At 41.6% G+C, this 12,946-nt stretch overlaps 1 protein-coding gene across 1 annotated transcript in view; it reads right to left on the reverse strand.

The window, feature by feature from the left end:
* The window catches only part of LRRC1 (leucine rich repeat containing 1), a 462,254-nt gene that overhangs the window by 404,536 nt on the left and 44,772 nt on the right, over window positions 1-12,946 (reverse strand). Inside the window, exons 5-9 of the mRNA XM_048497120.1 lie at window positions 12,410-12,466; window positions 11,825-11,888; window positions 8,453-8,527; window positions 6,455-6,599; window positions 1,860-1,978 (exon numbers count right to left, since the gene is read on the reverse strand). Of these exons, the coding sequence (XP_048353077.1) occupies window positions 1,860-1,978; window positions 6,455-6,599; window positions 8,453-8,527; window positions 11,825-11,888; window positions 12,410-12,466 (460 nt within the window). The remainder of the gene's footprint in view (window positions 1-1,859; window positions 1,979-6,454; window positions 6,600-8,452; window positions 8,528-11,824; window positions 11,889-12,409; window positions 12,467-12,946) is intronic.

Raw genomic sequence — 12,946 nt, forward strand, 5'->3', positions numbered from 1 at the left:
AACATAAGAAGTTTGTCTTGTAAAAGAAAGGATAGAATAGCAAATATGAAGTGGTTTTCTGAGGGAGGCCATCATCCAACACACACCAGTTACTCTAAATAGGATTCTGCCAGGAAACAAGAATTCTGTTTTGTACTTGACATATGTTATATAAATTGTATGCCTTTGCTTGTCTCACAGTTTTCTATGCTTTGTTTCAGAAGATATTCTTTTTTCATCACATGTTGAGAAGAATAATCGAAGTCCTTTTCAGTGTTTAGACCATTTATGTCCATACAAACATGAGAATGGAGAATGGGGACCAAGGCATACATTTCCACCTACAACAGCATCAGCCAGATTTTCTTTTGTTTTATAAGTATTTGGGAAATCTTGCCAGCTTATCTTTCCTTTTTTTCCACACTAAGGATTAAAAAAACCCTTCATGAAATAGGGAAAGAAACATTTCCCAGAACATGCTAATGTGAAAGGAAGCAAATAAATTGTACACTTTCCATCTCCTTGTGGTATATCATTGGCATATTAAGACTCAGGCTGAACACCCACATTTGAATTAATTTAAAGTCTCACCTTTCCAATAAAACCCATCAGTAACAATAAACTCATGAACACTCACACACAAGTTTCCAATTGACCTTCCTAGCTTGACCTTCCGATTGACCTTCCTAGCTTCCAATTGACCTTCCAAAACCCTTTCCTTAATCCCTGTCCTCAGAATTTTTTACAGTGACCCCAAGTTCAAATATTATGTGAGAAATTAAAAAAATAATGTTCTCCACCCCATAGTGGCTGGCATCTTCAGAGGTGGGAGGGAGGGGGAGGGAGGGAGGGAGGGGAGGGGTGGCATGCAAGGGAGAGGAGGAAGGGGAAGGGGGCCCAGCATCAGGATCTGCCCCACCCACCCTAGCGAAGGGAGGGGCGAGAGGGGTGGCATTAAAGGGAAGGGGAAGGGAGTGAATGAGGGGCGGCATGCAAGGGAAGGGGGAGGGGGAGGGGGAGGGGGAGGGGGAGGGGTGGCGTGAAAGGGGAGTGAGGGAGAGGAGGGAGTAAGGGGTGGCATCCAAGTAAGGGGTGTCACATGTCACAACATATATTAACTAACAAAACCTTAACGTAGCTCAATCATTGTACCCACATCTGCAACATGATTATTAGCCAACATCTCACATTCAACCAACTGCCATTTTTATTACCAAGTCCCATCATTATTTTCAGCAGACTGCTCTTTGACACAGCCAGGTTTCACACACTTCCCAAAAGGCAAGGAAGTGATCTAATGGACAGATCCTGGAAGGTCATTCCATAATAAGTGAAAAAGTCCAATTTCTGATTATGTCCAGTTGAGCTCGTGAGATGGAAGCATAGTTAAATGATTTAAGATGAGGAACAAAATAGAACTGCGAGTGCTTTAATATATCTCTCATGTTAGCTAATCAAATGTTAACAGTCATTTATTTTGATTAATATTTTTACTATCTGGAAAAAAAATGGCAACTGCCAGCCAAGTCAGCTTTGTGCATGATGAAGGGACATACCATCTGCCTGCTCCCTCTCCACTAGAAGGGTTACCCAAAATTATGACAGGTAGTGTTATCATCACACTCTGTCATTTAGGTCACAGATCTTTGCTGAAGAATTCGCTACCAGTTAGATTTCAGTTTAAAGTTCACTAATAGTTTTCCTAGACAGTTTTTACTTCATTTAACATTTCCTTTACACATGCACACAGAAGGGTTCTAGTTCTTCACCACATTATTCGTAAGAGAATAAAATAAAGGATCCTATCAAAATGAATCAGTATAGGTAGGGAAAAAAGCTTAATTATGGCCATCCATTTGAAGAGCTAAAACCATACTTACCAGAAGCTGATTTTCGGTAAGAACTAACTCAGTAAGGCTTTCACAATCACCTATTGATTCTGTTAACTGAAGAAGCCGGTTCTGATCAACCTTCAATATTGATAGTCTTTTTAATTTTCCTGTTGGCAAAAGAGATCAATTCAGAACACCACATCTGTTAACCTACTTTAAAAAAAAATATTTTCAGTTAAGACCTGGGCATAGATTATAGATTATTGGGGGCGGGACTTCGCATTTATTATATATACTCCTTTGTCCTTCTTATATGCCAAAAGCAAAGTAATTTACTACCATTACACAAAGAAAGAAACACCATGAAAGACAGTAGCATTCAAGAAAAGGCATGCATATTTTGCTCAGAATGCTTGGGAATACTATGCTGTTGGAAGAACTTTAACAGGCCAAGAAATGGAATGCCTTGATGCCTGATGAGGATTGGACACCAAAATATGATATGAATAGAATCTAGTGCCTTTCCTTCATGAACTGGAATACGAAACAGTCTTTTTTTCCAATTAACAAAACAAGTCAACTTTATGTCAATGGTGCATCAAAAGCAGACAATATATAATGCATTTATTATCATACATTTGGACTAATGCTAACATTGAACAAAAGCGTTTTATTAAAAAGGCAACCTAGCATTTCAACAGGCAGACCTAAAGCTGTTTCCTATCAATGAACTAGAGAACAAAGAACAAACCACACCAGATGGCTATGAAATCAGAAAAATATAGCAGTATCAGCAAGAGATGAAAGAAAGTGCTCCAGAGCACAATAAATGAAGCATCTCAAGTAATCTTGCTTGGCAATTTGATATCTGAGGTCAATGCTGTTCAGCAGAATTTGCAGTGTTGACCTACAAAAAGAACTTCCAGAAGCAGTGAAAAGAACCCTGCTTTTCAGCAATTTTCATGGACCTCTTCAAGGGGGAGACTTTTTTGCTATTCAGAATGATGACAACTCATTGTCCTCACTTGAATTTGTTTGTCCTCAGTGGCCCTTTCTGCACAAGAAACTTAACAAGATTTTGGGGCTGGAAATAAAACATTTCCTCCATGGAGTTCTGCACTGTTTCTTCCACCACCCCCACCACCCCCATTGGTTCCAAAATCATTTCCAAGCAGGTTTTTCCTTTGTTTTTCAACTCCTTTTACAACTATTCTTTTGCCTGAGATGTTTCTGAGCTGACTTTCCTCTCAGAGCAGTCATATTTACAATATTTCCCACTGCCTCTGTGCTGTCATCCAACTCCCCCCTTGTCTTTTTATCTCCCTCGATTGGCTGCACAAGCATAGTTCTGCATGTGCAACACACAAAAGGAAAGGGGACCTCCCTGCAACAGTAGAGCAATAATGAACGTGTTGCTGTACATTGGTCGTACTTGCTACCACAGGGAGAAAACATGCTTGGGGTATTTTGTACACTGTCAGAGGCTGAGACAATCTGCCTCCAACCTGCTGGCAACTTGCACAGAATGACGGGTAGATGGATAGTGGACGGCGCAGAACTTAAAGTGAACATGTAGAAGGTGGGGAAATAAAGTGTATCATGTCTGTTGTGTTTATACACAGCTAATTTCCTATAAGAACATCATTTCTAAATAGTTAACAGGGTGATTGCAATTGAATGAGATGAATTCTCACCATTACTACACATCCTGGAAACTTTCCACCAACTGCAAGAATAAACATGTCGATTCAACTCAACTAATAATGTATACATGGCACATGCAATTTCCTATCACACCTCTGGGAGCTCATGTAGAACACAAAGGGTTATTGGTTATGGTATGCTAGACTGACCGATGCTGACTTCCTAGCCAACCTATTAAAGCCTTGTAATGCAGCAGTTTGGAACACAGGTACACCAAGGTTCAAATTCAAACACTACATTCCCCTCACCATCCTTGCACAGGAAGTTATATGAGCAGCAGTCAGAATGCAGAGGTATGTTGGGTTTGTTTTTAAATGCAAGGTTACTCTAATCAGAATTGGACAGAAACCAGCTAATGGACTTAACACATTAATCTTCAATTGCCCTCTCTGTAATGGATGATTGTTGTGTACAGATTAAAAAAAAATCAGTGGCTGCAACATGCAATGAATTAAAACTGCTGAGCGGCTGCTGTGACCTATATCATTGGAAGAGCAGGCAGCAGCCAAGATATTTAGAGAGGAGGAGGAAGACACGGAGAAAAGGGGGAGTCAACGAAGAAGTACAAGACAGCAATCAAGAGTTAATCAAAATGATGTTCACATAATTAGAGTTTACATAAATAGTGGTGTATCATTTGGGAGATTACGTCAGATGTTTGTTACAGAATGCCTTGCTGCCTGAAAACCATTTAAGATACTTTATAATAATTTACAGCACTTTTTAACATGAGGAAAAAGACTGATCCCTCCACGAATAGAGAGGCAGCGAAAAAATCTTTTTAGAACAGATATAAATAAAGTCACCTTGAGCTGCCTCCTAAAGGTCAGGTGTGAGGGAGGCACACACACCTCCCTGGGAAGGCTGTTCCAATAATCATGGGGCTCCCACTGAAAGTGTCCTTTCTTGTGTACCCACCAAGCAAGCTTCTCTGGTCAATGGAACAGTCAAGAGGGCCTCTCTCTGTGATCTCAGTACCCAGGCAGGAAAACATGTGAGAAAACAGTTCGGATACCCCACTTCCAAGCCTTATAGGGCTTTAAATCATGAATTGGGCTTGGGAGCAGATCAGAAGTCAGTGTAATCATTGTAATATTGGGGGTCACATGATCCCAATAACTGGCCTTGAAAAGCAGGCTATCCACAGCAATCTGTATTAGTTGTCCCTTTTGAACACACTTTAAGAGTAGCCCAAAGCAGAGCACACTGCAACAGTCCAGTCTACATATAGCTAAAGCATGGAGTACTGTGCCTAGATCTGACTGAATCACAAACAGGTGCCACTAGAATCTGGGTGAAAGCACTCCTAATCACAGCAGCCACCTGCTTTTCTAAGGTGACCAGCATGTCAAGCAACTAATTTGTAATTCCATCCAAGAACAGAGGTGACCTGATGTCTGGGTTTGCCTTTCCACCAACTCAGAGAACCCTCTATCTTATCAGTATTAGGTTTCAGCTTGTGCATCCTCATGCAGCCCTTCAAATTTGGTAGAAAACAGAGTTGAGAATTCATTTTGTGACTCTCTCCTCTGAACAATTACTACAGGTTAGTTTGTGCCCCCATCTCCAACTAGTCAACAGGGTGAGACGTCCCATTTACTTACGCCATCTACAAGCATTTCTAGAAGTAAAATCCATTGTACGAATGAATGAAAACTGTTGGAGGGGAAATGGCGTTCACCAAGGGGGGCCACCCCATCTTTCTTTCCTCCCTGCCCTCCCCCCTGGTCCCATGTTACTGCAATGAGCTTACGTATTTTTACCACAGGGGAGGCAAGAAAAGAAACATTCTCAATCAAGACCTTGCACAACCTAAAACACTGCAGTCTATTTGACCATCTCTGGGGGTTGCCAATTCGAGGCTTGGAAATTCCTGGAGACTTGGGGGTGGAGCCTGAAGAAGGACATCAGTGGGATATAGTGCAATGGAGTCCACCCTGCAAAGCTGTCATTGTTTCCAGGAGAACTGCCCTCCATTATCCGAGATGCAGGATGGCATCTCTACACACCTCAGGAAAGCATTCCCACCCACCTGCCATCCTCTGTCTTCTCTGACTCCATAAAGGTGCCTTCAGTGGAAGCAGCCTGGCAGGAGGAAGAGCAGTAGCAGCCACTTTTAACTCGCACTGCTGGAGGGCAACCTGCTGGGACAAATTCTGCAACTGCTGTGCTTCATTGTGTGGGGCACTGGGCACCAGCTGGATTTCAGCCGAGACAAAAAGCCACACTGGGAAGCAAGGGGTGGAAGGTGGCAAACAGCTACTCTCATTGCGGGCAACAAAGGCCTCATTGCGGCAACAGGACATAAGAGGCAGGTGGACACTGCTAGCTTTGAGGCAGCCTTTCTTCCAGGAGGCACCTCCCCAGACTGCCTTCCTAAACCGCAACTACCAACTGCTGATTCTGCCACCCCTCAAACATGGGAGCAAGATGGTTGTGGAAAAGTTGCAGTGGCAATGCAGCCCACAGGGAACTGCCAGGTCCAGAATGACTGTATCACCATCGTGAAGAGCGCCAAGACAACTCCCCCTGCGCCATCCTCAGAAGCTGCCATTTTATTTTAGTTTAGTTTTTTACCTGTTCTGTGTAAGCCCTGCCCCCAAGCCAGGTGGGAGAGGCGACTGGGTGGAAATGAGTCATGCATGGAGACTGGCTGGAAGTGAGTCAATGCCACGATGGCTAGCCTTTTACACAGATAGTTCAGAAGAGGGTAAGTAGGTCAGTTAAGGTTAAGAGACCAGTTATCCCTTCAGGCAACTTTCCCAGTTTGTTTTCAGACTAAACATAGTAGGTCCATCTTAATGTCGCTCTTCTGTGAACAATTAGTACAACTTAGCTTGTGTTCCCCCCCCCCCCCCCCCATCTCCAGTTAGCCAATGGGAAACACTGCTCCTTTGAAGCAGATACTCTTCTTCGTGTTATTTGACCTTGCCACTTACCTACGCCATCTGGAAGCACCTCTAGAAGATTCTGAGAGATGAGGAGGTCAGTTAAAGACGTCAGACCACTTATCTCTTCAGGCAATTTTTCCAGTTTGTTTTCAGAAATGTCCAAACATAGCAGGTTTTTCAGGCTTCCTATTTCCTACAAGACAAGAATCTAAGTCACGCCTCAACATGCAACACCCAAAGAATTGACAAGTGTCTCATTACAAAATACCTGAGCAACATTTCCTCTCTCTGTCTCTCTTTACCATAAGTTGGTCTGTTTCTTAGGATCTCAGAACTGACTCACCTGTAAAATGCATGAATGTGAAATACCTAGCATGTACTAACAGTCCAACATTAATTTGCTCTCAGGATTATGGGTGCAACCCTGCACTGCAAACTAGTAATTCAACATGAAACACCACCCAATTCTGATTACTCATTCAAGGTTCAGGGACTTGAGTTCATGAATGCAACTTCCCCTTTCAAATTATCTAAGCAGATCCAGTCTTGCTGACTCACGTTTCAAAAGTGTAAACCCATTAGTTACTGGTACATATCTGCCTCTGTGATAGTAAGAGAGATTTCTTGCACAACAATATTTTAACTCTTCTCTTGTTTAGTCTTAGCTGAAGTACTCTGTATATTATTCAGCATTTAAATGTGGATAACAGCAAAAAAAAAGTCTGAAGTCTGACTGTAAAATTAACATCACTTTATTTTTAACACTGTTCATATAAAAGCACACCCTGACTGTAAGTTCACGCCTACACACATTCTGTCATGGATCAGCACTTCAATTATCGCAACTGTCAACGCTGCTGAATCAGCACAGCTGAAAAGATGGAAGAATGTAGACATTCCAAAGCTGCGGCTCACTTCTGCTATGTAGACTGTCTCCATCCTTTAGCTCCCCCCCCCCTGCAAAATTTAAAGTGTGTAAAGCTGCTCTGTAAAAAAGTATGAGACACTTTTTCACACTAACAGGATTGTGTGGGTGGGGAGATTCTTTCTACAAACCTAAGAAAGTACATCAACTGAGCTTTCTAGTCTAATTAACTTTGGTCTCTACAAAGCAAGTACAGCCTTGTATAGAAAACATCAATACTGCCCAGTATAAGAACTAGCCTTATCACCAACTTGCTTCCTTGCAGTCTCCAAACTGCACATACTGTAAAAATCAGTAAGGGAAAATTAGTATTTAAAAAGAGGGGGAAATCGTGATAGGAACAGGAGGATCAGATTAAATGTTACTCCACTAAAAGCAGACGTTGCTACTGAGAACTATCATCAGACGTCTCAATATTAAAAACATCCTCATCATCTACAACTTGCAAGCTAAATATGAGAAAGTCAGACTTTCCCTCTGAGTATCTGTATGGTTTCTTTGGTAGACAAAAAGCATTTGGACAGTTCTATTTGCTTACTTCACAGGACTACTGAAAGGAGTCCACAGTAATGTTCATGATACACTCTTCACATTCAGATACAGCATTAAATACTTAGCATCAAAAGGTTCTTGTGGAAAACTGATAACCCAAACTAATTGTCTTTGTTAAGCATGTCAATTAACATAGCATTATTTGATCAGTTACAATGATGTCTTGGATTCAGTTTAGGGACACTATACAATTCTTCAATTTTTGTGCTGTCTTCTTACTATGAATTGCCCCTCTAGATTCCGAAGGCAGTCCTGTGCTAGACACCAACTCCCTTGTTGACCTACTTGCCACACTAATGATGTATTTAACAAAAGGTGTGGGAGAAACAAAATCTAGATGTGGAAAGGAGTTTCAAGAGGAGAAATATAAACTTGCCTCATGAAATCTTCAACTACAAAATGCATGTATAACCACAGAGATGAAACTGTACTGACAAGTTAATACACATAACTTCAACTTGCACTTTGTATTTTAGTCTTCTAAATAAGTCTCAAGATTTTTTTTAACTTCAGTAGAAGTGTCCAAACCAAATTAATTTAATTATAAACTGATGAGAAGAGCACCTTACCTGAGGTAATTCAGCTAGCTGGTTTCCATCTAGCCAGAGGTCTTTAAGATTATAAAGTGCACCTATAGTTTCTGGCTGTAACAGAAGAAAGAAACATTCCACGGTTAGCCTTAAAAAAAACACTCAAAACTATTACATAAAGAGCCAGGATAACTGAGCTTTATCCAGCTATCCAGCTTTATCCTATTAAATTGAAGTAACTTGTGTTATAAAGCTGAAACTGAAATGACCAACTTGAGATCCTGAAACAGAGATACACTCAAATTGAAGTTTTTTCTTTGGTAGATGAAGGTATTAATATTTCTATTGTTTTATAACTTTAGTAGGGTTTTTTCCCAGTGGTGGGATTCAGCAGTGGTGGGATTGAACCACTTCGGCAGAACCGGTTGTTAAAATGGTGCTTGTAAACAACCAGTTGTTAAATTATTTGAATCCCACCACTGGTTTTTTTCCCATTTTTCTTCCTGTACCTTGAAGAGATGAAATGAAGCCACACTTCGGTTCTAGAGTACTAATTATTTTCATGATAATGTAGCAGCATGATGGAAAGGAATGTGAACATTGGAGGTTCCAAAACAATGAAACTGGTGTTTTGCTAAGTAGGAAACCTGGTCTTCGTTGACATAATCTAGTTCAAACGCACACATTTGCCTGAAATCCTGACTAAACCTAACAAATATTTTGTTTTCAGAAGGGGAAAAAAAGTGAGCAATCTCTGTAGCAAGACACCACTCGGCTCTATAGACAAATGGGAAAATTCCATCTCACTTTGCACTGAACATTAACAGTTTAGTCCTGCAGCAGAGTTACCCTGACATGACAGATGAAGTTCTGGGTGAGGTATGTGGAAGGCAGTTTATCTTGTCCTTAAATGGGTCAGGACAGGATGGGAGTTTTCAGTGTACTGTTCTGTGCAGAATGGTTCTCTGAAAAGCTAGATATTGGCACACACATCCTCTTAGCTGTAATTTTACTCTCTATTTCAAGGTACCATAAGTCTGCCTAGGATTACCATACACTGGCTGGCATTGCCCACCAGCACTCCAGAAGTCTGCAGAAAGGAAGAAATTGCCACCAGAAACAGAATGACATCATTTGTGGGGAAAAAAACGGAAGTGATATAATGCCACTCTAGGAATCACCAGAAATTCCATGGTAAAACACAGGGAAGTATGAAATCATTACAAAAATTTTCCCAATAGTGACATCACGCTGTTGCTAGTGATGTGATTTTTAAAAATTATTTTCTCCTGCAGGCAACTGGAGTGGCTGGAAGTGAAATCAGTCCTCTTTAGGAATCGCCAACTATGATTTTACCACAGCATTTCCAGTGACTCCTAGAGAGAGATAGCACCCCACAAATTCTATACGATGGAAAGGAGATATTCACCTGCTTTTTCAATGGAGAAAAATACAACTTTTAAAATCAATCGGGAGTCCCAAATGTATCAGAATCTCTACATTTTCCATGTGTAGCTTGATTTTCTGCTTTCGTGATCTGCATGAACCAGTCACTTTACTATTTGAAACAGTAATAAAATGGTGATTCTTCAGGTGGATAATAATTTGTGGAAGTACAGCAAGATGTAAAAGATGTAGATGGCCAAGTTAGTTTTGGTTTATAAAAAGAGTGGATGACAAGACAACAAGATGTGCAGGGAAGTTCAATGTTTGAGGTGTCAGGCAAATATTTCAATCAAGTACAGGGCAGGGAGATGTTTAAACAGACCTGGGTAAACCTTCAGGTAAACACAAAAATACAAAATAAATGGTTTTTAATTTTCAAAAAAATAAACTTTACTGAGGCAAAGGAAATAGCCACAATTTGGAGGAAGTGCTCAATCTTGTGTGAAGTGGGCCTCCCTCCTCTACCACTTTTCATTGAAACCAGGTAAAACACAGGGAAGTATGAAATCACCTATTACCTATTGGTCAGCAATGCCAGCTGCTGCCCTTCCTAGGACTGCCTTCCATACTGCCACCTACCTATACTGCTGTATGAGTCAGGTAAGTAACAGCTGACAGTCAGACAAGCAGAAGTAGTACTATGAGCAGGCAGACAGATTAGGAGACCCCACCAGTCAGATGGAAAAGGCAGCACTGAAGGCAGAAGAGAAAGGAAAAAGAGGAATAGGAGTTCGGATTTATACCCCACCTTTCTCTCCTGTAAGAAGACTCAAGGCAGTTAACAAATTCCTTTCCCTTCCTCTCCCCACAACAGGCATCTTGGTGGTGGTGGGCTGGGAGAGTTCCAAAGTGTGTGTGTGTGTGGGGGGGGGGGGGGGGGCGGGGAGAGTTCTAAGGAACTATGATTAGCCCAAGGTCACCCAGCAGGCTTCATGTGCAGAAGCAGGGAAACAAATCCACCAGATAAGAGTCCACAACTCCTGTGGAGGAGCAGGGAATCAAACCTGGTTCTTCAGATTAGAATTCACCTATTCCCAACCACTACACCATGCTGGCTCTCAGTGGGAGTGGAAGCCACTGCCAGGGATTCTGGCAGATAGAGGTGATGGTGTACCAGGTGGGCAAGCTGGGCAGTACGTGGGTAGAAACATCAGATTTCCCTCCTGAAAGTCTATTAAGTCTATTAAGTCATGTACAATTCTATTTTGGGTTTGTACCCTTTTTATATTGCTGGGTTTCAGTTTTAAAGGACATTTTTGGAAAAAGCCAAACCTCCATATTTGTATGGGTTTTTCCCCAGTTTTTTTCAACTTCTGCAAAAAATTTCAGGTCTTTTAGATCTGATCCTGAAAAATTTCAAACTGCAGAGTTGAATGCTATTCAACGCTGCTGCTCCCACACCATCTTCGAAGTCCAACTGGTCTTCGGGGGCAGCAGCATCAATGTAAATGCTGGGCCTGACCGTGCTGAGCCTGGTGTTTAGCTCTCTGCTGCCTCCAGACTTCAGGCAGCATTTAGAAGGTAAGTGAGGAGTAGGGGTTCCCCCCCCTTTTTTTTACAGGCAGTGGGGCCAAAATGCTAGAAATATTTGGAATTTTTCAGGATTTGCTTTTTAGTTCCTTTAAATTGCCACCATTTTTTACCAGTCAAAAATACACCTGAAATAACTTGCAACAGCTTTTTTCAAACTTATTTCGGTTTGGCTTTATCCAGATTCACCACCCTAGCTCTGTTTGCAGACTGCTCTACAGTTCCCATATGCAAGCGAGAGCTTTTATCTACTACAAGCCTTTCAGGCAGCAGAACAGACTGTCAGGTACTCAATGAGCTGCGAGTTCCAAGTACATCTTGGAAAACAATGTCTGGGTGTACAACCGCCTGCTTGGCAGCTCTCTCTTTTCAAATACTACAGCTGCCAATTTTCAGGTGTTAGCAAAAACTAGAGTGGTGCGGGGAGAAGCTTACCAAGTTGTAAAGTTCATTGTTTCCTAGATCCAGCTCCTCTAGCCTTTGTAGCTGGGCAACTGACCTGGAAAAAAAAGAACCATGTATTTCCTGTGCAACATTTTCAAAAGTCCATCAGCATTAAGCTAGGGTATCTTTGGCTCTGTTCAGACATCATGAACAAGCTCTTTACTTAACAAGTACATGAATCTGGCTTGTTACCATGTCATGTTTGGTTTCATTCCTCTTTGCACATGAAGCACAACTGACAATTTCTTCCTTCTATATGTATTCAAACTGCAATTTGTCGAAATGCTTGAGTGTGGCCCTGAACAAACTGAAGTTTATGTGGAGGAAACAAACACTCCAAACTCCACTTTGTCCAGATGCCCACATTAAGGCACAACAGCAAATTGGCATTTGAAGGAAAAATCAAGAATTACTTGTCATTACTACAAGAATTACTTGTCATGCACAAGCGTAGCAACATGTGAGGTTTCTGCACATCATGGGCAAATTTCTGATTGTTCACAACAGCTAGTCTTAATATAAAACAAAAAGAAAATACAAAATCTACTAAGGAAAATATTGATTTACAATACTTACTCTGGTAAATACGTCAACAAATTCTCTCTTAATTCCAGTGATGCCAGGTTATAAAGGCTAAAAAATAAAAGAAACAACATTATCCTTTTCTATATTTTTGAAAAGGGCATTTATTCCAAAGCAAAAGTCCTGCTAAAATCTAATTCTCAGTATGGCCAACCAAAGCTGTGGATACAAAATCTTGACGTTCCCAGATTCAAAGTTTCTGTCTGCCATCGAAGCTCACCGAGAAAGATTCCACATTTCAGCGTAACACAGTGGTGGCGAACCTATGGTACGGGTGCCAGAGGTGGCACTCAGAGCCCTTTCTGTGGGCACGCGTGCACAGAGTTCATCATGTGGGGGGCAGAAAATCACCCCCCACACACACACACACACACCCCCCCCCCCTAGGGCTGAAGCCTTGGAGCTGATGTTTTGCTTTACCTGGGAGTAAAAGCTCGGGTTTGCTGGCAAATGGTGCTTTGCTTCCTTGGAGTAAAACCGGTCACCTAGGGTCATGATTCATTCATTCGAAGCATTGCACGGTTGCTTCAC

The sequence above is a fragment of the Sphaerodactylus townsendi genome, linkage group LG01 (assembly GCF_021028975.2).
Source record: "Sphaerodactylus townsendi isolate TG3544 linkage group LG01, MPM_Stown_v2.3, whole genome shotgun sequence".
Classification (NCBI taxonomy): Eukaryota; Metazoa; Chordata; class Lepidosauria; order Squamata; family Sphaerodactylidae; genus Sphaerodactylus; species Sphaerodactylus townsendi.